The 27,275-nt window shown below is 40.9% G+C and overlaps 1 protein-coding gene across 2 annotated transcripts in view; it reads right to left on the reverse strand.

The window, feature by feature from the left end:
* Nucleotides 1–18,639: 18,639 nt before the first annotated feature.
* LOC147370898 (cytosolic beta-glucosidase) overlaps nt 18,640–27,275 on the reverse strand; it is a 132,000-nt gene continuing 123,364 nt past the window's right edge. For both annotated transcript variants that reach the window (XM_086406277.1, XM_086406276.1), the window contains one exon: nt 18,640–19,002. In XM_086406277.1, the coding sequence (XP_086262403.1) occupies nt 18,800–19,002 (203 nt within the window). In that variant the 3' untranslated portion in view covers nt 18,640–18,799. The remainder of the gene's footprint in view (nt 19,003–27,275) is intronic.

A 27,275-nucleotide genomic window follows, 5' to 3' on the forward strand; every position in this document is an offset into this window, starting at 1 on the left:
CAATTTTCTTTTTCCTACTGCAAATTTTTACTTTAAATACTAACAAAGACATTTTTTTTTAATTTTTAGATAAAAATATAGAAGAAAGTCTTAATAACTCGTTATGAGTATGGACCCTATTGGGTTGATTTATCCATCCTTTGATATGCTCACTTTTTATATTGACTTTGGAGAACACTGTTAAAAGTAAAATATAATACCATAATAACACAAACACTTCCCAAAATTATGAACTAGAAATTTATTTGTCTGATCACTACATCCTTTCGGGAGAATCAGATAATTCTCTCTAAAATACTTTATTTGTTCAGAAATGTTAGCTCTTCATTCATGTTAATCAATGGACAGCTGGGCACAGAAGTCACCTTGGAAACCTGTACTTCAGTTTGTAGGAAATTTTCAGACGTCTAAAAGAGTTTGTTCCTGTCTTAAGGGTTGCTTGGCCACTGAAGAGGAATGTTAACAGCTGTGGGAGAAGCAATTAGTGTCCATTCTATCCTGATTGACAATTCTGTAAAATGCCTGGTAGCATTTTCTATGGTTTTACAAAATGGCGACCTTCTGTTTCAGAGTGCTTGGGTAGATTGAGTTCTCAGTACAGTTATCATCATGTGGATGCCCCATGTAGCTTCCAATTAGGAAATCACAACTAATTTTACTCTCCAACCAGACTGAAATATAAAAGAGACAGATAAGACCTTCATAGTGAGGTGTGAACAGAGATTTCGGGAAAGCAGAATTCATGAATATCAACTTTGAGAAGCGTTCAATTAAAAATGCAAAGGCAGAGCTCTCTGAAAAACGGGAAGGCTCGGATGAAAGGAGAGAGATTAGTGAGAACCCCTGCAACGAATGCACTGTTTTCATACAATGTCCTAATCAAGAGACAAGAGGCAGTTGTGAAGCAGTGAGCTGGGAACAATGCCTTTCCCAGGGAAGTAGTCACTACGAAACAAGGGCTGCGGTAGTACGATACTGACTCGTATGCATGAAAAAGAATAATTACTTTCAGACATTGTGTTTGACATCTGGTGAGCTTCCTTGGTCCAAAACAAAAAACCCTAGAAACTGGAAAGTAGTGGGTTATTTTTCCCTTGGCTTTCAAAATTCCTATTTTTCTCACTGCACATTTCATATTATCCCAATTATCTAAGTTGGTGCATTAATATAGAAATACTATGATCTTCCATTTTCCCTAATTAAGACTATTAGGAAGACATTTTATGCTCTTATTTTTTTAATGAAATTCAATTTAAAGTCACTGTATCAGATCTTATTAGCTGCTACATTATAACATATAATATTTCATTGGGGGCAAAATGCCTAAATCAAAAATTAGATCCAAACTTCAAGAATACAAACTATGATAGTAACATAGTCATGGTCTTTTGCATATATTTCATCCTGTACAAGAAAAAAAAAAAAAAAACTTCCCTTGTGTCAAATTTTAATCAAGCATGTCCCTAGGAAAAAGTATGACATGGGAGACTGTGAAGACTTTTTATCATTCCATCTTTTTAATAATAGGTTGTCTAAATTAAAAGTCCCATTATTTTAAGGAGGGTGTGAGAGGTGAAGAAAGGTTGAGTCACACTAAGTAGGTCACTTTTATTCAATAAATTTATTGAAAGTATATTCAAGTATATACTTAAGAAAGTATATTTAAGTGTTAACTGCATTGTGAACATGAAGCTGACCACAGTGGGATGGGGTAACACACTGGAGAAAGACGTGACCAGCATACACTAGCTGCTCATACAGGATTTTTAAACTAGCTCTGTAAAGTCCTTATTCTTTTACCTAAAGAAACATACAATCTAATTGGGATTAACAAACATTCTCTCAACTAATGTTCAAATTATCTGTAAGGAAGGAAATATTTTTCAGCTAATTTTTTAAATGAGGAAACTGAGGTTCTGAAAAGTTAATTTGCCCAGCCAAGCTCAGAGAACTAGAAAGTGTGGAGCAAGGAATTCAGCCCTGTCTGTCTGGCTCTGGAAGCCAGGCTATCAACTAGGATCTGCATCTTTCAGCTGCTGATGTTTCACTCTTCTGAGAACTAAAGAACGCCCTCAGTGATCTCCTGCTAGTCCTTCAGTCTTGGCCTCTTTTTAGTATGCTTTCTTCCCTTATCTATGATTCTCCCTTAGAAGCATTATAGAAGGACAATTCAGCCTCATAAGGGAAATCTTCCAATATTAATTATTAAAACACAAGTAAACCCATACCCCAAAAACTTTAGGGAAAATCATTTTCAAGTAAAACCTTAGGGCTGCCTGGCAAGCCACTTTGCATGTGCCCAGAGCTCAGAACAACCACCACCAGGACAATTGATACTCCAGGATGTTTTCTTTGTCATTGCTGGACAGGAAGGAGCTTTCTCAATGATTTTCTGTCACCACTTGAAAGTGATAAGCTCTATGAACAGTTTAACGGCCAAATAAAGGATTTCTGGATACCCCACATTGGGGATTCTCAATTTTGCTGTGCTCTCAGTATATCTCATAGGTATGCTTCGAGGACACATCGACGTTCAAATTTTCACCAGGGCTCAGCATAGTCTATTTCTTTTAGAACAGCTCACACTGGTGGAGCTCAGATGAGACTAAAGATAAAGCATCTTAGGAAGTGAACAATCAATATAATACACGTCCTCAGTTTTAAGCTTATGGGAACAGAAAGGTTTTTTTTTTGTTTAAGGTCTACATTTTTTAAGCCTTAATAAATTTGAATAATAAGGACTGTACAGTGGGGAAATATGCCAGAAAATAAAAATGATGAGTGGGATTCCCTAACAGGAATGGGTTGCTTCATAGGAAGATATCTGGTTTCCTGTTTTTCTTTTGTTTACAGAATTAAATACTTAAACTATAGCATTTTTTCCTGAGACTCTATTACTCTTGAAGGAGTACAGCCACTCTTGACCGAAAGACTTCATCCATCCAGCCAGAATTGGAACTGAGAAAACCGGCAGCTCTGATTCCCCTCCAAAAATGACAGGTTACCAAAAGCCACAGAAACTGGAACTTCCAGAAACACCACAGAATTGCTCTCACCCAATTTTTCTGTAAAGTCTGATTTGTAGCCTATCAATAGACTGCACTGCGTTCTTCCTATGATTCCCATACAATTTTCCATCAGACATCGTAAGGACCATATAACATGTTCCTGCTGCTGCTGCTGCTAAGTCGCTTCAGTCGTGTCTGACTCTGTGCGACCCCATAGACAGCAGCCCACCAGGCTCCCCAGTCCCTGAGATTCTCCAGGCAAGAACACTGGAGTGGGTTGCCATTTCCTTCTCCAATGCGTGAAAGTGAAAAGTGAAAGTGAAGTCGCTCAGTCGTGTCTGACTCTTAGCGACCCCATGGACTGCAGCCTACCAGGCTCCTCTGTCTGTGGGATTCTCCAGGCAAGAGTACTGGAATGGGGTGCCATTGCCTTCTCCCTACTTCCAGTTTATTGTAAAGCCACCCCAGGAATTAGTCTTTATGTCAACAGATTTTCTATTATGCCTCCAAAAGACCTCAAAGCCACGAGGAGCAGAATGTTTAAAGTTTATCCATGCAATGCCAGTGATGCGTCCTTTACCTTTTTCCTTACCATTTGGAGATAAAGAAAATGATTTTTACTTTTTGAAGTCAAGTCCTTCAACCATTCAGTTTTGTCAGGGTAAAAAATCTTGTCCTAGCCCTGCAAATCCTTTCTCAAGGGTCTTCAATACCTTCTTAGTCTGCCCAGAACTGTGCTTTTATCCAATTCATAGGCAGTCAGTAAGAGTGATTACTTCTCTCCACCCCTTACCCACTGCAGGCGCACTGTAAACATAAACCTCAAAGGCTTGATGCCATTGTAGTTTGAAATGTGCATGTCTTAGATTTCATCAAGAAAATAGAAGGGAGGTTAGGCCCCCCGTCACATGCTCCATAGCACTCTGTGCTTCTCCTTTACCGTCCTCATCACACTTCTAATTACTTGTTCAATGTCACTATCTAATTACTTGTTCCCCACATGTTCTCAATTAAGACTTTTAGAGGCCCTAAGCTCTGACAGGATAATGGTGTCTCTTCCAACACCATATGGATTTTGAAATTAAGAAGAAAATCAAAACTTTTAAATAAGTTTAAGATGTCCAGCAAGATTTTATTTCCCATGATGACTGCTCCAACACGTTACCCCAAGTATCATATACCAAGCTTAATTTTTAAATAGGAGGGGGAGGGCACATCTCTGGTGGGTGCCTAAGCAGTAGGTCTTTCTTTGGGGAATCCAGAACCATTTCTACACAAATTGTAAGCTTCATGAGGACCAAAGCTGTATGTGTCTTGATCGAAATGTAGTCATACCATGCCTGAGCTAAAATAGGTTCTTAATACATGTCTCATGAAAGGATAAGAGAAGGACTAAGTGAACAAGTGGGTGAGTGAATAAGTGAGTAGATGATGGAGAGTTAAGAAGAGAATGAGATAGGAAAAAAATGTGAAAGGGAGAAAAGGAGGGAAGGAAAAAAGGGAGGTCGGGAGGAGGAAGAGAATGAAAGGAGACAGAAGGGCAGGAGTGAGTAAAACCAGTTGGTTACTATCTTAATTTTGCAATAATTTAGGGGAAAGATGTACCAGGAGTAGATACTGTAGTCCATTGCGAGAGCTCAAAGAATTATCTGTTTTGTTATAGGTTAATTCCAGAATAAATGTTGCCTTCATCCTTTTATAGAATTATGAACTGTGTATTTACTTACATGACATAATTTTCAAAAATGTGACAGTCTGTTGCTCACATTGTCTTTGTCATAGAATTAGAGAAATGTAGCATAAACTTTAAATCTGCAGCTGTCATCCAATCAGTGAGGAGGGCCTGCCGTGCAGACAACCCTGTGATACATGGAGTTAGCTATTCAACTGCTATAGTCCTTTGGACTTTCAATTTCTGTCACCCTGGAAAAGGAACAGCATTTGTGCTGACAGCTTTTTCTTTTTCCCAATTCACCCCTTCGTAATGAAGCTATTCCAAACAGAGGTGTGCATTTAAATAAATTTTACAAGCCATATCAAAACAGAAATATTAACAATACTCCTTGCCAAAAAAAAAAAAAAAAATCCCATGCAAATTACAGGGAACTTACAGACACAAAACATTTAGCCAAAATAGGGCTTTTAGATGACATACATCTTATAAGTGTCAACAACCAGCAATAATATTCAGAGATTTCTGTTCTTCCTTTTTCTTGATAAGAACAAAAGTACGCTTTGGCATAGCATTCAAATTTGTCAAATAAGCACCCAAGAATGGATGTATTGTCCAATCTAAAGTTTAGTAGAGAAGGCCCATATGTTGTTTAAAAAAAGCTCCTGTATCTTTAGGTCCCCAACTCCGAATGTGACAAGGATATTATTATCCACTAGAGTTATAAAGCCTTTTATAGAGATATTTCCCCCCTTAGCCCAGTTATTTTAATTTGTGCACAGATTTTAGCACAGGCAATTTCCCCCTGCAAGGGCCTTTCACTAATAGAATTATACTATCTTAGCACAAAATGGCCTTTGGTTCTTAGTCCACTGGGCTCAAAAGATTATGGTGGAGAGTTTTCCACACCACCCAGGAACCCACCATTATCGGTACTGAACACCCCAATCCACTACATCCTTCAAGAGGCTACACAGCTGGGCCCAGCATGAAAATGACAAGCATTAGGAAACTCCAAGAGTTTATTTTCCTCTAGCTGGGCATCTTGGCTTCTGGACTCCCGTCAATGCCATCACAATGCATGCCTTTCAATAAAAAGTGATCCTAACAGGATTAAATGTAATTGAGAGTCAATAAGGAGAAGTTTGCCATCGGGCAGAATTATAATAGACAGTGTGATCAGAAGGAAGAGAATCTGGAAGGTGTTCAGAGCCCATTCTACTGTAAAATGAAATACAGAAAATAGAAAAAAAAATTATTCTCAGTCAAACCCCTTCACTAATTCCATCTTGCACACGAATCAATTCACAGTCTATTAAAGTGCTAAGAGCCATGTATTGTCATTTATGGGGAGGAAAAAGAGAGAGAGAGTGGAAAACAAGTATGATTTCTACACCAGTCTTCTCTGTGGCTATGCAGATAAAATGTTTTCGGTTCTGCCTGACATGTGAACACTACCCACAAAAGGGTCATGGAGCCCAATAAAGAATCATATTTGAAGCAGTGAAAGTGTTAATTGCTCAGTTGTGTCTGACTCTTTCTGACGCCATGGATTGTAGCCCACGAGGCTCTTCCATCTATGGCATTCTCCAGGTCTATTGGAGTGGATAGCTGTTCCTTTCTCCAGGACCCAAGGACCAAACCCAGGTCTCCCATATTGCAGGCGGATTCTTTACTAGCTGAGCCACCTGGGAAGCAGTTCAGTTCAGTTCAGTTGCTCAGTTGTGTCCAACTCTTTGTGACCCAATGAACCACAGTGCATCAGGCCTTCCTGTCCATCACCAACTCCCGGAGTCCACCCAAACCCGTGTCCATCGAGTCAATGATGCCATCCAACCATCTCATCCTCTGTCGTCCCCTTCTCCTCCTGCCCTCAATCTTTCCCAGCATCGGGGTCTTTTCCAATGAGTCAGCTCTTCACATCAGGTGGCCAAAGTGTTGGAGTTTCAGCTTCAACATCAGTCCTTCCAATGAACACCTAGGACTGATCTCCCTTAGGATGGACTAGTTGGATCTCCTTGCAGTCCAAGGGACTCTCAAGAGTCTTCTCCAACACCATAGTTCAAAAGCATCAATTCTTCAGCACTCAGCTTTCTTTATAGTCCAACTCTCACATCCATACGTGACGAATGGAAAAACCATAGCCTTGACTAGATGGACCTTTGTTGGCAATGTAATGTCTCTGCTTTTTAATATGCTGTCTAGGTTGGTCATAACTTTCCTTCCAAGGAGTAAGCATCTTTTAATTTCATGGCTGCAATCACCATCTGCAGTGATTCTGGGAAGCAGGATGGTTCCCAAATCTTCACTCAGCGGGCAGCAGCTTTAGAAAGGCAAGTCATTCTCTGGAAGGCAGCCCTCCATCCCCTGGGCAGGGTGGATCTGGAAAATTAATGGAGGAATGGAGTACTGGATTGGAACTCTAGTCCAGAAAAAAATAACCCTCCATAGCCAAAGGGACGAGCTGCTGCTTTCTTAGATCTGCCAATGGATGCCCTTCACCAAATCACTGCTTTAGTACCAATGAAAGGGATAAGGAAGCAAAGTGAGCATGTAGCAAGAGGTGACTGCCTGAAATTAATTCCCTAATTTTCGAGTCTTTGCACTAATATTAATAGAAAAAAACGGTAATATCTACCCTTTAAAGGACACTGTAATTATCACTGAGTGGAGAGTGTTCTAAGTTATGTTAACTGTACGATTTCATCTAAATTTTCACTATGAGGATTTCCCTGGCAGCCCAGTGGTTAAGACTGAGCACTTGCAATATGAAGGATACAAGTTCAATCCCTGGTCAGGGAATTAAAATCCCACATACCTTGCAGGGTGGCAAAATAAATAAATAAATAAATTCTCACTATAGTCCTATAAAGTAGGACTTTTTTGTGTTAGTTTTATGGTGGGTTTTTTGTGCTTGGGATCTTGGTTCCTCTACCAGAGATAGAAACAGTGCCCCCTGAAGTAGACTCTTGAAGTCCTAACCACTGGACTGCCAGGGAATTCCCAATAGGTAGTTTTATTTTAATTCTTAAATACAGATGAGGGAAAGAAAAATCAGAGGTCAAATGTTTAATACACAGTTATAAGTTGCTTAGTTATGCCAGATATCACACTACATACTAGAAATATTAAGACCTCAAAGTTGATTGCCATCAAGAAGGGCAAACAAAAACATTATTGTGACAGAGATAATGAATCGGTCCCAATCTGCCCACCTGTTCTCCTAAGAAGAACTGGCCTAGACCCTGCCTCCTACCCCCAGCAAAATTTATGCTTTCCACTTTCATATTTTTAATATATTATTTTTATATTACATTATTTTCCCTTGCCTATGGAGTCATACTGTTCTTTTCATACTGTTCATGGGGTTCTCAAGGCAAGAATACTGTAGTGGTTTGCCATTCCCTTCTCCAGTGGACCACATTCTGTCAAATCTCTCCACCATGACCCGCACGTCTTGGGTTGCCCCACGGGCATGGCTTAGTTTCATTGAGTTAGACAAGGCTGTGGTCCTAGTGTGATTAGATTGACTAGTGAGTATGGTTTCAGTGTGTTTGCCCTCTGATGCCCTCTTGCAACACCTACCATCTTACTTGGGTTTCTCTTACCTTGGGCGTGGGGTATCTCTTCACAGCTGCTCCAGCAAAGCGCAGGCATTGCTCCTTACCTTGGACGAGGGGTATCTCCTCACCGCCGCCCTTCCTGACCTTCAATGTGGGATAGCTCCTCTAGGCCCTCCTGCGCCCTCGCAGCCATGGCTCCTTGGACATGGGGTTGCTCCTCCCCACCACCGCCCTTGGCCTCGGGCTTAGGGGTGTGGGGTAGCTCCTCCAGACCTACAAGACCTTTTAGAACTAACACCCAAAAAAGACGTCCTTTTCATTATAGGGGACTGGAATGCAAAAGTAGGAAGTCAAGAAACACCTGGAGTAACAGGCAAATTTGGCCTTGGAATACGGAATGAAGCAGGGCAAAGGCTAATAGAGTTTTGCCAAGAAAATGCACTGGTCATAACAAACACCCTCTTCCAACAACACAAGAGAAGACTCTACACATGGACATCACCAGATGGTCAACACCAAAATCAGATTGATTATATATTCTTTGCAGCCAAAGATGGAGAAGTTCTATACAATCAGCGAAAACAAGACCAGGAGCTGACTGTGGCTCAGACCATGAACTCCTTATTGTCAAATTCAGACTTAAATTGAAGAAAGTAGGGAAAACCACTAGACCATTCAGGTATGACCTAAATCAAATCCCTTATGATTATACAGTGGAAGTGAGAAATAGATTTAAGGGCCTAGATCTGATAGATAGAGTGCCTGATGAGCTATGGAATGAGGTTTGTGACATTGTACAGGAGACAGGCCCATTCCCATAGAAAAGAAATGCAAAAAAGCAAAATGGTTGTCTGGGGAGGCCTTACAAATAGCTGTGAAAAGAAGAGAAGCAAAAAGCAAAGGAGAAAAGGAAAGATATAAGCATCTGAATGCAGAGTTCCAAAGAATAGCGAGATAAGAAAGCCTTCTTCAGCGATCAATGCAAAGAAATAGAGGAAAACAACGGAATGGGAAAGACTAGGGATCTCTTCAAGAAAATCAGAGATACCAAAGGAACATTTCATGCAAAGATGAGCTTGATAAAGGACAGAAATGGTATGAACCTAACAGAAGCAGAAGATATTAAGAAGAGATGGCAAGAATACACAGAAGAACTGTACAAAAAAGATCTTCACGACCCAGATAATCACGATGGTGTGATCACGGACCTAGAGCCAGACATCCTGGAATGTGAAGTCAAGTGGGCCTTAGAAAGCATCACTATGAACAAAGCTAGTGGAGGTGATGGAATTCCAGTTGAGCTATTCCAAATCCTGAAAGATGATGCTGTGAAAGTGCTGCACTCAATATGCCAGCAAATTTGGAAAACTCAGCAGTGGCCACAGGACTGGAAAAGGTCAGTTTTCATTCCAATCCCAAAGAAAGGCAATGCCAAAGAATGCTCAAACTACTGCACAATTGCACTCATCTCACACGCTAGTAAAGTAATGCTCAAAATTCTCCAAGCCAGGCTTCAGCAATATGTGAACCATGAACTTCCTGATGTTCAAGCTGGTTTTAGAAAAGGCAGAGGAACCAGAGATCAAATTGCCAACATCCGCTGGATCATGGAAAAAGCAAGAGAGTTCCAGAAAAACATCTATTTCTACTTTATTGACTATGCCAAAGCCTTTGTGTGGATCACAATAAACTGTGGAAAATTCTGAAAGAGATGGGAATACCAGAACACCTGATCTGCCTCTTGAGAAATTTGTATGCAGGTCAGAAAGCAACAGTTAGAACTGGACATGGAACAACAGACTGGTTCCAAATAGAAAAAGGAGTTCGTCAAGGCTGTATATTGTCACCCTGTTTATTTAACTTATATGCAGAGTACATCATGAGAAATGCTGGGCTGGAAGAAACACAAGCTGGAATCAAGATTGCTGGGAGAAATATCAATAACCTCAGATATGCAGATGACACCACCCTTATGGCAGAAAGTGAAGAGGAACTCAAAAGCCTCTTGATGAAAGTCAAAGTGGAGAGTGAAAAAGTTGGCTTAAAGTTCAACATTCAGAAAACGAAGATCATGGCATCCGGTCCCACCACTTCATGGGAAATAGATGGAGAAACAGTGGAAACAGTGTCAGACTTTATTTGGGGGGGCTCCAAAATCACTGCAGATGGTGACTGCAGCCATGAAATTAAAAGATGCTTACTCCTTGGAAGGAAAGTTATGACCAACCTAGATAGCATATTCAAAAGCAGAGACATTACTTTGCCAACAAAGGTTCGTCTAGTCAAGGCTATGGTTTTTCCAGTGGTCATGTATGGATGTGAGAGTTGGATTGTGAAGAAGGCTGAGCGCCGAAGAATTGATGCTTTTGAACTGTGGTGTTGGAGAAGACTCTTGAGAGTCCCTTGGACTGCAAGGAGATCCAACCAGTCCATTCTGAAGGAGATCAGCCCTGGGATTTCTTTGGAAGGAATGATGCTAAAGCTGAAACTCCAGTACTTTGGCCACCTCATGCGAAGAGTTGACTCATTGGAAAAGACTCTGATGCTGGGAGGGATTGGGGGCAGGAGGAGAAGGGGACGACAGAGGATGAGATGGCTAGATGGCATCGCTGACTCGATGGATGTGAGTCTGAGTGAACTCCGGGAGTTGGTGATGGACAGGGAGGCCTGGCATGCTGTGATTCATGGGGTCACAAAGAGTCAGACACAACTGAGCGACTGATCTGATCTGATGGAGTCATATCTGACCACCCTACCTAGCAGAGAACTCTCTCCCCTCTTTGGTGGTGGTGTTATTCAGTCGCTCAGTCATGTCCAACTCTTTGCGACCCCATAGACTGCAGCATGCCAGGCTTCCCTGCCCTTCACTATCTCCCAGAGTTTGTTCAAACTCATGTCCATTGAGTTGATGATGCCGTCCAATCATCTCATCCTCTGTTACCCCCTTCTCCTCCTGCCCTCAATCATGCCTAGCATCAGAGTCTTTTCCAATGAGTCAGCTCTTTGCATCAGGTGGCTAAAGTATCGGAGCTTCAGCTTAAGCATCAGTCCTTCCAATGAATACTCAGGGTTGATTTCCTCCCCCTCTTAGCATCTGGAAAATTCACCCAGCATCATTTGTCATCATTTCATGTCTCTCTTCTAGTTCCCAAACCAGACCATGAGTTTCTGAGTCTTGCATCTCTACAATGCATTGCACAGTTTAGTTTGATAAATATGTACTGATTAGGCTGCTGGAAACCACTTCTAATTACTATAAAAGTAATGGCAACTTTCAGTTGCCAGTCCAATGTGTAAGGAGCTTGTAAGTCGTTGCTCCGGTTCTAAGGACAAGAAGAAAGCCAAACAAACTGAAAATGAACAATTCTTCATAGTTCTGTCAGAGAATTGAGGTCACAGGAGAAAAATGCTGTCACAAAAATTGGTGAGACAATGAATCACAAGTTTCCAGAGTAAAAACCTTTGCAGAAACCAGGAAAGGTTCCTGCAAAGAGGAAGTAAACATAATGGCTCACACTCATCATGTCCAACATCTCTGAACATGTGACATCTATCAGTTTAACCTTCACAACAGCCTTAGGATGAGCCCATTTTACAGATAGGGAAACTGAGGCTCAGGGACACTCAGTAACGTACTTCATGTCACATATCAGAAACTGAAAGTGCTAGTCACTCAGTCGTGTCTGACTCTTCACAACAATATGGACTGTAGCCCACCAGGCTCCTTTGTCTGTAGAATTTTTCAGACAGGAATACTAGAGTGAGTTGTCATCCCCTTCTTCAGGGGATCTTCCCTATGTAGGGATTGAACCCAGGTCTCCCATGTCAGAGATAGGATTTAAATGCAGGTGAATTGGTTCTTAAAGATTCTTAATGATTACACTCTATTGACCCGGTGTTTCTGTGTGTGCTCACTCTCTAAGTTATGTTTGACTTTTTGTGACCCCATGGACAGTAGCCTGCCAGGCTTCTCTGTCCATGGAATTTTCTAGGCAAGAATATTGGAGCAGGTTGCGATTTCCTACTCTAGGGTATCTTCCCAATCTAGGGGTCAAACTCACGTCTCTTGCATTGGCAGGTGAGTTCTTTACCACTGAGCCACCCGAGAAGCCCATATTGGCCTGGTATCAGGGACCAATACCACCACTCAAGCAAGGTCACATAAACCAGTTATGGGTCAGGTGTTACCTAGAGACCTTGGGAAATCCTGGAAAACTGGGCTCCATTTACTCTCCACAAGAGACATTAACTCTCACAATTGGGAATCTAACCCAGAGCTTCTGCCGTCTCCCCATCTCACCTACTCAGTTCAGTTCAGTTCAATTGCTCAGTCATGTCCTACTTTTTGTGATCACATGGACTGCAGCACGTCACACTTCCCTATCACCAACTACCGCAGCCTACACAAACTCTTGACCATTGTGTCGATAATGCGATGGTCAAGAGTTTGTGTAGGCTCCGGTAGACATCCCCCTCTCCTTCTGCCTTCAATCTTTCCCAGCATCAGGCTCTTTTCCAATGAATTGGTTCTTCGCATCAGGTGGCCAAAGTATTGGAGTTTCAGCTTCAGCATCAGTCCTTCCAGTGAATATTCAGGACTAATTGCCTTTAGGACAGACTGGTGGATCTCCTTGCAGTCCTTCTCCAACACCATAGTTCAAAAGCATCAATTCTTCAGCACTCAGCTTTCTTTATAGTTCCAACTCTTGCATCCATACATGACTATTGGAAAAAACATAGCTTTGACTAGATGGACCTTTTTTGGTAAAGTAAAGTCTCTGTTTTTTAATATGCTGCCTAGGTTGGTCATAGCTTTTCATCCAAGGAGCAAGTGTCTTTTAATTTCATGGCTGCAGTCACCATCTGCAGTGATTTTGGAGCCCCCCAAAATAAAGTCTCTCACTGTTTCCACTGTTTCCCCATCTATTTGCCATGAAATGATGGGATTGGATGCCATGATCTTAGTTTTTTGAATATTTAGCTTTACGCTAATTTTTTCACTCTCCTTTCACTTTCATCAAGAGGCTCTTTAGTTCCTCTTAGCTTTCTGCCATAAGGGTAGTGTCATCTGCCTATCTGAGGTTATTGATATTTCTCCCTGCAATCTTGATTCCAGCTTGTGCTTCCTCCAGCCCAGCATTTTGCATGATTTACGTTGCATATAAGTTAAGTAAGCAGGGTGACAATATACAGCCTTGACATACTCCTTTCCCTATTTAGAACCAGTCTGTTGTTCCATGTCCAGTTTTAACTGTTGCTTCTTGACCTGTATACAGATTTCTCAGGAGGCAGGTCAGGTGGTCTGGTATTCTCATCTCTTTCAGAATTTTCCACAGTTTGTAGTATTCCACAGTCAAAGGCTTTGGCATAGTCAATAAAGCAAAAGTAGATGTTTTTCTAGAACTCTCTTGCTTTTTCAATGAACCAGTGGATTTGGCAATTTGATCTCTGGTTCCTCTGCCTTAAATCCAGCTTGAACATCTGGAAATTCACGGTTCACATACTGTTAAAGCCTGGCTTGGAAAATTCGGAGCATTGCTTTGCCAGCATGTGAGATGAGTGCAATTATGCAGTAGTTTGTGCCAAAGAATGCTCGAACTACTGCACAGTTGCACTCATCTCACACGCTAGCAAAGCAATGCTCTCACCTATTGCCACCATCTATAAGGTTTCTTCTCCCTTCCTGCTGCCACAACCCATAACTATAAGGCCACCATGAGTGCCTCTACACCAAAACGTCTTCTAATTTCATTCTTTGCGGCTCATCATGCTTTGTGCTCTGTACTGTATCCCTCCCAGGACAACTAGAGCCTAAAATATCATGATCAGTGATGAGTATGTGTTCTCCAGGTAGGGAACACTGCTAGTAATTAAACAGTATTAATTCCATCAGCTTTGATTTATTCTGCTCTCTCAATAATGAAGCTCAATCTTCTGTTTTCTTTCTGCCTAGCACTGAGCAATAGAGTTGGTGTTTAAGGATTACCATATAAATCTACTTTTTGGTCAGCTAGTGCTGGGGAATTTTTTCAATATATTACAAATGTATTCATTATTCTCTCATTCACAAAAATAATTAAAACCTACAGGCCAAATACAAATTCCCAGACCACAAAAGCCTGACTGGCACTCTGCTGCCAAATACCAAGGTTGCAAGTGTCTTAGTTTATGGGTTTCTTAATGAGAACTTGTACTGCTCATTCAATAAAGGACTTAAGTGGACATTTCCTGGTGTTCACAGGAATGTTAAAACAAGCCCCATATAACAAAATGAAAAGGACATACTAAAACTTTCTGCATGTTTTTAGGAACTCAGAAATGAATTACCCTAAAACTATCAAAAAAAAAAAAAAACTCTAAAAGTGATCCCCAGGATGCTAATAATGTGTTCACAATCTCTTTAAAAAAAAATCAAAAAAGGAGGGTAAAGAGAAATACAAGTGGATCCAATCCATCATTGTGATATTCAAGTTTCTCCTTAGATAAAACAGACATAAAACATGTGCTTAACAAGCCTCAGATGACCTTCAAGACATCTGAAGTCCAGTATCTATGGATTTGTAAGTATAATTAACAACTCCTGTTTTTCCATCTAAAGAATCCAAGTTCTGTTTCTCTGACAGGCAAAAGCCAATCAATTTTGTTCCCAAATGCTAATACAAGCAATTTTAAAATAACATTAATTAAAATATTACCAAGGCTGTTAGGGTTTGTGCTGGGGGATTTTTTTTCCCCTCTCTTTAACCTATTGTAATTTTTATTTACAGGGCTAATGAGGGAAACACTGGTTGATCCATCTCTGGGACAAAGAGCTGGCCTTTCAAATACAGCAGAAATCTGTGGAGGCTACCACACAGCCAGGCTACATGGCCATGGCAGCTAGATTGTTTGTTTCACCTGGCAGACCAAAAGTAACAGATCATTTTATCACAGTGCGAGGAACAATTTTCTGGTTTTGGTAACGAAAATACAATGCTCATCTGTATTGTTGTAAAACTTATAAATATGTCCTGTAGGATAAGTAATATTCAAAGCAACGTCCTAATTAAAAGGAAAGCTCAGTTATCTTGCAAGATAATATAAGGAAGGCACATAAATTGTAAATAAGATACATGGTAAAAATGAAAAAGACAGGCTGGATAGGAGAGGAATAAAATAAGATTTGGAAACCTGCTGTCTAAATGAACACAAATTGTGAGATTATGTCTCATTGAACAATAAAAATAACAAACCAGTGGCAAAGATGTAATAGAATTTCCTATGTAAACCATTTTAATCTTAATATAATTTTCCCTAGCGCATCCACATTTATTGAACTACTACGACCATTTCTTTCTCGCTCTGACCAAAGTTACTGAGAGAATGTACTTTGATATAAATAATTTCCTGATTATGAACATGAAAACAGTCCAGAAATTGACCACAGTGTTTTGTTGTTATTAACTTTTTATTTTGTATTGGAGTATAGCCACTTAACAATGCTGTGGTAGTTTCAGATGAACAGCAAAGGGACTCAGCCATACATACACATGTATCCATTCTCCCCCAAACCCCTCCTTGCATGCAGGCTACCGCATAACGTAGAGCAGAGTTCCATGTGGTTATACAGTAGTAGGTCCTTGTTGGTTATACATTTTAAATATAGCAGTGACCATAGTGTTTTTTAAAAATGACAGGACATCTGTTCAGGCCTCAAGCCCTAGGAGAATCACAAAATATCTGCCATTTCCTCAAGGAAGCAGATGGAGAGTACAGAAAACCAACTTTCCCATTTCTTCCTGCATAAAGTAACTCCACACATTTGTTTCTTTTTTACTTTTTTTTTAAAAAAAATGCAGAGACGACTTCTATGATACCCTGATCTAGAGTGATGGCCACCTGATGCAAAGAACTGACTCATTGGAAAAGACCCTGATGCTGGAAGGATTGAAGGCGGGAGGAGAAGGGGACGACAGAGGATGAGATGGTTGGATGGCATCACCAGCTCAATGGACATGAGTTTGAGTAAACTCCGGGAATTGGTGATGGACAGGGAAGCCTGGCGTGCTGCAGTTCATCGGGTCGCAAAGAGTTGGACACGACTGAGCAACTGAACTGAACTGATCTAGACTGTGCTGGACAGAAACAGAGCTGATGCCAGGGAAGAGCCAGGGCCAGTAAACATTGATGTGGCTTAAGGAAGAGGACCATTGGTGTGGCCTCAGTTTCTCAGTCTGCAAAATGGGATGATAATACTTATCTCACCACTTCAGGCCTGATACATGAATGTTTAGTAAGTATTACTTGAACATGGATATGAAGGCACAAACTGTACATATGTAAAAGATTCACTGGAGTAAAGCCATGAAGTCCAGAGGGGGCCCTACATCTCCTTCAGGCTTTACTGAGGAAGCTGAGTAAAATATCCAAGTCCAACCAACCTCACATATATCTCAGACAATTCAAACACCAAGGCAACAAACTATACCCTCCTTTGCTTATGCTCATGTTAGTCAGTTAACTCATATTTATTTTCTGGTTGTCATCAATGTTCTAATGGATCCTCAATTTTTAAAAATACCCAGAAGTAGAGACCATACCCTGCTCATTCTTTTGTTTTTAATGTGGTGTCACTATTATGCCAAAGTCTTTGACAATGTAGATCAGGACAAACTGTGGAAAAATATTCAAGAGCTAGGAATACCAGACCATGTTACCTGCCTCCTGAGAAATCTGTATGCAGGTGAAGAAGCAACAGTTAGAACTGGACATGGAACAATAGACTGGTTCCAAATTGGGAAAGGAGTACTTCAAGGCTATATATTGTCACCCTGCTTATTTAACTTATATTCAGAGTACATCATGCATAATACCAGGCTGGATGAAGCACAAGTTGGAATCAAGATTACTGGGAGAAATATCAATAACCTCAGATATGCAGATGACACCACCCTTATGGCAGAAAGCTAAGAGGAACTAAAGAGCCTCTTGATGAAAGTGAAAGAAGAGAGTGAAAAAACTGGCTTAAAACTCAGCATTCAAAAAACTCAGATCATGGCATCCAGTCCCATCACTTCATGGCAAACATATGGGGAGCAATGGAAACAGTGAGAGCCTTATTTTGGGGGGCTCCAAAATCACTGCAGATGGTGACTGTAGCCATGAAATTAAAAGACGCTTGCTCCTTGGAACAAAAGCTATGACCAACCTAGACAGCATATGAAAAAGCAGAGACATTACTTTACCAAAAAAGGTCCATCTAGTCAAAGCCATGGTTTTTCCAGTAGTCATGTATGTATTTGAGAGTTGGACTATAAAGAAAGCTGAATGCCGACAAATTGACGCTTTTTAACTGTCGTGATGGAGAAGACTTTTGAGAGTATTTTGGACTGAAAAGAGATCAAACCAGTCAATCATAAAGGAAATTAGTCCTAAATATTCATTGGAAGGACTGATGCTGAAACTGAAACTCGAATACTTTGGCCACTTGATGTGAAGAACTGACTTATTGGGAAAGACCCTGATGCTAAGATAGATTGAAGGCAGGAGGAGAAGGGGACAACAGAGGATGAGATGGTTGGATGGCATCACCGACTCGATGGACATGAGTTTGAGCAAGCTCCGGGAGTTGGTGATATACAGGGAAGTCCATGGCATCGCAGAGTCGGACATGACTGAGCGACTGAACTAACTAATAGTGTAGGAATACAATTGCTATTAAATGACAATGCTCAAATACTTCTTTTGCTATTCACATTCTGGTCTGTGTTATTCATTTATTATTTTCCAAAAGTTTATCAGGCATGAGAGACATGTACTTGCTCATGTATAGCTATATGCCAAACATGAACCAATCAACTTTATTAAGTAGGTTATTAATTAATTCTTTTGGTGAACAGAATGTATAAAGATATAATGTGACTTTTTTCATGTGCCCTTTATTAATTTTTTAAAATGCTTCATCAGCTCTATCAAGTCATCTATTCATAAGTTTTCCAAATCTTCAAATACAATTTCAAGTACTCTGCCAGTTCTTTTTCTTTTCAGCTGCAGAACTCTCTCCTGAAGTTCTCTGATAATGTGACTAACTTTTAATTTTGATATCTATACTAGATTAAACAGCAGAAAGTTATGGACAGTGGACCTGCTAAGGCAAATAACAGTTTATGTAAACAAAAAAAAATAGTTTCATAAACAAGCCTTCTTAAATTAAGCGATCTGTTCTTAGAGTTGCAAATCATGAGCACACCCTATTTATTAATTTTGCATTACTTTTTCTAGAAAAAAAAATCTAAGGATTTAAATTGAAACTACCAAGTCCATCTGATTTCTTAATACAAAAATCAATTACAGTGGTTTTCTACTTATTCAAAAGCCTCATTGATCAAATACAAACAGAGTAAAAGCCATCATTAAATAATTTCCAGGCACTACATATTCAGACTTCATGATCACAGATCAGCTGGTAGGACACAGTGATTACCAAGGCAACTTGAGGATGTCTGCAGGATCACCAAAGCAGATTCCGTTTCCGAGGGCAGAGTCCTTCTCCAGGTGAAATTACCCAGCTATGTTTTCTATGGAAGCCCCTCTAGGCCATTGTTTCGGATGATCTTAGCATACTCCTTGGCTGATGTGTAAGGGACTCGGGGTCTTGCTGGATCTTCAAAATCAACATGGAAGAGACCAAACCGGCTGCTGTATCCCTGGTTCCACTCAAAGTTATCCAGGAGAGACCAGGCACAGTATACTTGAAGATTGACTTTGTCAAGTTGGATAGCTAAAATTACAAAAACAAAAATTTATCAATTACTCAAAGATTTTATGGAAACATAGACAAAATCATTGATGACTAGTATGAGTTGGTAGCCTTCTCCTGCTGAAGATCACAGTGGAAACAGAAGAAGCCTTGTTTCAATCCTCTTTTCCAATTTCCTATTTTAAACAAGCACGGGCTTCATTTAGGATGTTAGATTACACGCCTTGTTATTTGTCAGCCCCCCTGCATCATATGGGGGTGCTCTTTAATCTCTGAATTTCAGCCAAGTCCAAGTATATAAAAGACCCAATTTTTATTAAAAGTGTAAATAAATGAATAAAGAAATTATGACACTAAAAAAAGTTAAATTACATAATTCTAAACATTTGGGGACTTCCCTGGTAGCACAGTGGATAGGAGACCACCTGCAGGGTGGTGCAATGCAGGGGGTGCAGGTTCGATCCCTGGCCCAGGAGGATTCCACATGCTGGAAAGCAACGATTAATAAGCCCATGTGCCACAACTACCGAGCCTGGACTCTTGAGCCTGCTTGCTGAAGCTGGGAGGGCCTGGGTAAAGCAACAAAGACCCAGTGCAGCCAAAAATAAGTAAATAAATAAAATTAAATATTTTTTTAAATATAGTAACTTTTAAAAATTAAAAATTAAAATAAATAATTGGTTATTCACTCATTTTGAAATGCATTTTATTCATTCATCCATTTACTCAATAAATGTCTTTTCAATAACTACTATTTTTTAGATATGAAATACACATATACAGAGTTTCTCCTTAGTACCCTAGAACTGCACTCAGTAAAAACACTACTAGCTTCTAAATTCACCTCCAAGATAATCTAGAAAGCTCATTGATAAACTGGAAAAGAGTGATATCATAGCTGAGGAGGCCCCAGCTCTTACTTTGTGTCCTTATGACCAAATTAATATATATTTTATAATTCTGGAAGTAGAACCTCCAAAATGAAAAGGACCAGCACAGGGTTCTGGCCATGCTTTTACCCCAGACTAAGAAGATACAGACGAAGAAGGCAATGGCACCCCACTCCAGTACTCCTGCCTGGAAAATCCCATGGACAGAGGAGCCTGGTGGGCTGTAGTCCATGGAATCGCTGAGGGTCGGACACGACTCAGTGACTTCACTTTCACTTTTCACTTTCATGCATTGGAGAAGGAAATGGCAACCCATTCGTGTTCTTGCCTGGAGAATCCCAGGGACGGGGGACCCTGGTGGGCTGCCGTCTATGGGATCGCATAGAGTCGGGCAAGACTGAGTGACTTCACTTTCACTTTTCACTTTCATGCATTGGAGAAGGAAATGGCAACCCACTCGTGTTCTTGCCTGGAGAATCCCAGGGACAGGGGACCCTGGTGGGCTGCCGTCTATGGGGTCTCATAGAGTCGGGCAAGACTGAGCGACTTCACTTTCACTTTTCACTTTCATGCATTGGAGAAGGAAATGGCAACCCACTCCAGTGTTCTTGCCTGGAGAATCCCAGGGACGGGGGAGCCTGGTGGGCTGCCGTCTATGGGGTCACACAGAGTCGGACACGACTGAAGCGACTTAGCAGCAGCAGCAGGAAGAAGGTACAGAAATGTTAGGGCATTCTCTCTGCCCCATGTCTAAACTCAGAGTGGTGCCAAAGAACTAGACCACCTCCGCTCCAAATGCACATATGTACAAGCAAAATATCCTATATAATTTCATCTGTGGATGCTCCAGAGCCCATCTACGGACTCCATAGTAAGATACCAAAGGGTGGAGAATTCTTTAAGTACACTAATTTCTATCTTTTAGTCAGGGAATTAAGTTCATTTTTAATTGGCATCTTAAGTTTGGAAAACTCTTAGGTTATATGAATCTTTTTTTTTTTTTTTTGGTTATATGAATCTTTGCATTGAGCATTTTCTTTTCTTAAAACAATAGCAACCAAACCTTATCTGTGGGATTCACTAATATTTGTTTTATTGTGCAGAAATTAAAGGGCAGGTTTTCTTTATAAGATAGACGTATTCCTAAATAAGTTTGGAGAAGGAAATGGCAACCCACTCCAGTATTCTTGCCTGGAGAATCCCACAGACAGAGGAGCCTGGTGGGCTACAGTCCATAGGGTTGCAACAGGTTGGACACGATTGAGCTACTAACACAATTTCTTCCTAAATAAGTCAGATGAAAATGAGCATTTATATAATAAATCAAATTTTAATTTTACCAGGGATTGCTTTCTTTTTTTTTTTTTTTTTCAGTTAAGAACTAAGTAATTGTTCAGATTTTTATTTTGATGCAAAATGACAGTCAACCCAAATGACTCTTCTAACTTCAGCAAAGTAAGATCTACCTTTAATTTTTCCTGTTATGTTTCTGTATTTTTCTGGTCTCTCGAAAGTATTATACCCATGAACACGTGTTGATCTCCAAATCTTGGAATTTTTTTTTCACTGTGGATATTCCATAGACAAATGAAATTGTTTTTACTATAGATATTCCTTTGACAAAAATTTTCCGACAGGTTAACTGATGCATAACCCCTTGACCTTTATGCATGGAGGAATGCAAGGGGCTTTACCTAGAAAGCGCCCTGTGAATGTTCTCAAGGCAGGAATTAAACCAAACTGGACAGATTCCTTTGCAACGAAGTATTGTTGGAAAATGAAATATATACCATTCAAGCACAGCAAGCTTTACAGGAATTAAAACATTTACTAGGTATTCCTTTTCCTTCTACCTGTCCACCTTGCCACATGTGTCTCCTCCCCTATCAACCACAATCTGCAAATACCAAATTTTTAAATAATCTTTTTATATTTAATTTCTGGATGGAGTATATCTAAGAATGAAAATGACCAAAACCAAACACCAGGCAAGAATATAGCAATCTTTTTTGACTACTTTATAATTCAATGTGGGGACATATGAAAATCAGCACTTTTTCTTTCTCATTTGTAGAACTACTGCTCAACAAGCCAGTCTGCCAGGTATGAAGCCAGACAGTTTCTGAAAGCATGCACAGTCCCACCAATCAAGTACGAAAGGATTGATTCATGTACTAAACTGGGGGATAAAAACGATGCCCTGCCTGCTTGGAAGGGAACAAAAAGGAAATCTTGACAATTTCATCGTTATCTGCCAGGAGTTCCGCAGCAGGCACTAAACGGCCCAAGTGACACTGGTGGATATCTCTGCGTTTTCATTGCAGGAACGCTCAAGTAGAGAATTACCTAGTTAGGGCTGAGGAGCTACCCTGCTGGAATCCTTCTCATGGTGCTACCACTGGGAAAAATTACAAAACCGTACTGGAACCTACATGCCTCTCCTGTTCCAATCTCCTCAAGAACAGAAAGAAACCATCGTCGCATTTCTTGGCACTGTGATTTATGAAGTCCCAAATCTATGCAGGAAAAAAACACTCCTGTGAATCCACTCTCTTTCTTTAAGCAGAGTTTCAGGCCAAGTAAACACAGACTGACAAGAACTGCAGATGAGTACCGAGTACATGGGGATGTGAACAAGACACCCATCCCAGAATAACCAGAGTTTGATTTTGAACTAAAAGACCAGTAGGAAAGGTGTCACAGTCAGCAGGTTGAATATAAAGATGAAAGGATTTCTTATCTCATAGCATTGGGATGACGTTGAGTTATTTACAGAGATGGGGATGGACTGAGAGTGTGTCGTACAGAGTGAAGGAAGTCAGGAAAAGAAAAACAAATACCATATATTAACACACATATGCTGCTGCTGCTAAGTCGCTTCAGTCGTGTCCGACTCTGTGCAACCCCACAGACGGCAGTCCACCAGGCGCTCCCGTCCCTGGGATTCTCCAGGCAAGAACACTTATATATATAGAAGCTGAAAAATGGTATAGGTGAACCTATTTGCAGGGCAGGAATAGAGACACGGATGTAGAGAATGATGGGTGGACACCAGTGAGGCGGGGATGAGTTGGGAGACTGGGATTGATGTATATGCACTGCCATGTATAAAACAGATAGCTAATGGAAACCTGCTGCATAGTGCAGGGAGCTCAGCTCAATGCTCTGTGATGACCCAGATGGGTGGGATGTAGGGGAGGCTCAAAAGGGAAGGGACATATGTATACATGTAGCTGATTCACTGCATTGTACAGCAGAAACTAACACAATATTGTAAAATAACTATACCCCAATTTAAAAAAGAGGCAAGGAGAAAAATATCTAAGGTTTATTAATATATTATAGCCTCTGGCTGTTCTCATTATAACTCCAGTGTTATAATATGCACACACACACACACACACACATGCATGCACACACACACTCACTGCCCAGTGTTGACCAAAATGAAAAGGTTGAGGAGGCAGTCCTTCACCAGACTGCTCTCTCTGCTGACACAACTTCAAGTTCAAAGTGTTCCAAAACCACGCTCAGGTTCAGTAAGTTGCTACAAGAACTCTCCAGAACTCACACAAACCTCTTATAGTCAAGGCTGTGGTTTATTCAGCAAAGGATACATATTAATATAAGCCAAAGGAAGAGGCACACAGAGCAGAAACCGATGGGCTTCAAACAGAAAGTTTTCATTGTCTTTTTCCCTAGGAGTCAGGACAACTTGTCCTCTTGGTGCTGACATGTGACAACACACACGGAGGGCTGCCAACCAGAGAGGCTCACCTGAGCGGCAGTGTCCAGAGTTTTCACTGTAACTGTGTTATTAACATACTGGCATGACCGACTGATTGTTCATGGGAATGAACTTAGTCCCTAGGTCAAGTGACACCGTGTGACCCCCAAAGCCCCCCACTCAGGCACACAGTCGGTCTTCTAGTGAGACTAGCCCTCACCCTAAACAAAGACATTCTGTCATATAGCAATAGATTTTTCACCCAGAAGCTGAGGACAAAGTGCAATCTACTCTTTGGGCAAAATCAAATTCTTTACTACACACACACACCTATTTTAGAAGCTGATCATTTTATGGTATTGTGCAGATTCTTCTCAATTTACTGACCTAAGTGGTGCCAATATTATGCCTGTGTACTGCTGCTGTACACAGCAGAGAGAATAGAAAGGAGAGATAAAAAATTCTTCCTCAGTGATCAATGCAAAGAAATAGAGGAAAACAATAGAATGGGAAAGTCTGGAGATCTCATCAAGAAAATTAGAGATACCAAGGGAACATTTCATGCAAAGATGGGCTCGATAAAGGACAGAAATGGTATGGCCCTAACAGAAGCAGAAGATATTAAGAAGAGGTGGCAAGAATACACAGAACAACTGTACAAAAAAGATCTTCATGACCCAGATAATCACGATGGTGTGGTCACCAACCTAGAGCCAGACATTCTGGAATGCAAAGTCAAGTGGGCCTTAGGAAGCATCCTACCAATAAAGCTAGTGGAGGTGATGTAATTCCAGTTTAGCTATTTCAAATCCTAAATGATGATGCTGGTAAAGTGCTGCACTCAATATGCCAGCAAATTTGGAAAACACAGCCATGGCCACAGGACTGGAAAAGGTCAGTTTTATTTCCAATGCCAAAGAAAGGCAATGCCAAAGAATGCTCAAACTACTGCACAATTGCACTCATCTCATATGCTAGTAAAGCATGTATAGATGTGAGAGTTGGACTATAAAAAAAAGCTGAGTGCCGAAGAATTGATGCTTTTGAACTGTGGTGTTGGAGAAGACTCTTGAGAGTCCTTTGGACTGCAAGGAGATCCAACCAGTCCATTCTAAAGGAGATCAGTCCTGCGTGTTCATTGGAAGGACTGATGTTGAAGCTGAAACTCCAGTACTTTGGCCACCTGATGTGAAGAGCTGACTCATTGGAAAAGACCCTGATGCTGGGAAAGATTGAGGGCAGGAGGAGAAGGGGATGACAGAGGATGAGATGGTTGGATGGCGTCACTGACTTGATAGACATGGGTTTGGGTGGGCTCCAGGAGTTGGTGGTGGACAGGGAGGCCTGGCATGCTGTGGTTCATGGGGTCACAAAGAGTCGAACATGACTGAGCGACTGAACTGGACTGAAGTGAACTGAACTGAAAGTAATGCTCAAAATTTTCCAAGCCAGGCTTCAGCAGTACATGAACCATGAACTTCCAGTTGTTCAAGCTAGATTTAGAAAAGGCAGAGGAACCAGAGATTAAATTGCCAACATCCATTGGATCATCAAAAAAGCAAGAGAGTTTGAGAAAAACATCTACTGCTTTATTGACTACACCAAAGCCTTTGACTATGTGGATCACAACAAACTGTGGAAAATTCTGAAAGAGACGGGAATACCAGACCACCTGACCTGCCTCTTGAGAAACCTGTATGCAGGTCAGGAAGCAACAGTTAGAACTGGACATGGAACAACAAACCAGTTCCAAATCAGGAAAGGAGTACGTCGAGGCTATATACTGTCACCCTGCTTATTTAACTTATATGCAGAGTACATCATGAGAAATGCTGGGCTGGATGAAATACAAGCTGGAATCAAGATTGCTGGGAGAAATATCAATAACCTCACATGTGCAGATGACATCACCCTTATGGCAGAAAGCAAAGAAGAACTAAAGAGATTCTTGATGAAAGTGGATGAGGAGAGTGAAAAAGTAGGCTTAAAACTCAACATTCAAAAAACTAAGATCATGGCATCTGGTCCCATCACTTCATGGGAAATAGATGGGGAAACCATGGAAACAGTGACAGACTTTATTTTGGGGGGCTCCAAAATCACTGCAGATGGTGATTGCAGCCATGAAATTAAAAGACCCTTGCTCCTTGGAAGAAAAATATGACCAACCTAGACAGCATATTAAAAAGCAGAGACATTATTTTGCCAACAAAGGTCCATCAGACAAAGCTACGGTTTTTCCAACAGTCATGTATGGATGTGAGAGTTGGACTATGAAGAAAGCTGAGTGCCAAAGAATTGATGCTTTTGAACTGTGGTGTTGGAGAAGACTCTTGAGAGTCCCTTGGACTGCAAGGAGATCCAACCAGTCCATCCTAAAAGAAATCAGTCCTGAATATTCATTGGAAGGACTGATGCTAAAGCTGAAACTCCAACACTTTGGCCACCTGATGGGAAGAACTGACTTACTGAAAAAGACCCTAATCCTGAGAAAGATTGAAGGCAAAAAGAGAAGGGGATGACAGAGGATGAGATGGTTGGATGGCACCACAGGTTCAAGGGACATGAGTTTGAGTAAGCTCCGGGAGTTGGCGATGGGCCAGGAGGCCTGGCATGCTGCAGTCCATGGGGTCACAAAGAGTCAGACTTGCCTGAGCGACTGAACTGAACTGCTGCTGTTGCTGTTTATTTGCTAAGTCGTGTTCAACTCTTTGTGACCCCATGGACTGTAGCTCGCCAGGCTCCTCTGTCCAGGGGATTTCCCAGGCAAGAATACTGGAGTGGGTTGCCATTTCCTTCTCCAGAGGATCTTCCCAATCCAGGGATAGAACCCGGGTCTCCTGAATTGGCCAGGCAGATTCTTCTACCTGCTGAGCCACCTGGGAAGCCCATGCCTGTGTTTCTCATGTTACAAAGGGCTAGAAATCGGGCACTCAGAATCAATGGGATTTATTTCCCCACAGTTTATAAAGAGATAATCTTTGTTTTCAAGATTGCCTAGGACTTCTATAAGACATCCATGAATGTGACACAGCTTTTAAGCTACAAAACAAACTAATCCACAGAATGAAGCTGCTAGGAAAAGAATCAGTGGACAGGTCCACAGCAGTGCAAAAGACAGCAACGTCACAGGGGAAAAAAAAAAAGAGAGATAAAGCCCAAGAATGGATGAGGAGAAAAATTATAGGCTTCTAGATTTTCATGTGTCAAGTAATGGTAGACTACGCTACCCAAGAAAGTAGTGAAAATAAGTAAACATGCTGGATAAATTTTTTTTAACAAATCTTCAAAACAATTGAAAGCTGACAGTTTCATAGGGACTTACCAGGACAAAGCAGGAAGTGAGAACTGAGATTGGTGGGCATGGCAGCTACTTTTGCATGATGAAATTTTCCAATGTTAGAAAATCAGAAACTTTTTCTCTTTTCTGGAGTAAGAATAGGTGTCAAAGAATTGTAGTTTGAGAACTCACACACAGAAAGCTAAGATCCCAAAAGACTAAAACTTCAGGGTAAGGGTGAGCCAGAAGGAAACCGGTCACTCGAAAATCACAAGTCACCTGGTGGTTCAGAAAATGTCAAGCAATATGACTGATGTCCTTATAAGAAGAGAGAGAGTCACCAGGGGTGCATGACCACAAAGGAAAAGCCAGAGAGGACACAGTGAGAAAGCACTTA

The sequence above is a fragment of the Bos grunniens genome, chromosome 6, assembly GCF_055505025.1.
Source record: "Bos grunniens cultivar Pamir isolate PY7600 chromosome 6, Bosgru_T2T1.0, whole genome shotgun sequence".
NCBI lineage: Eukaryota > Metazoa > Chordata > Mammalia > Artiodactyla > Bovidae > Bos > Bos grunniens.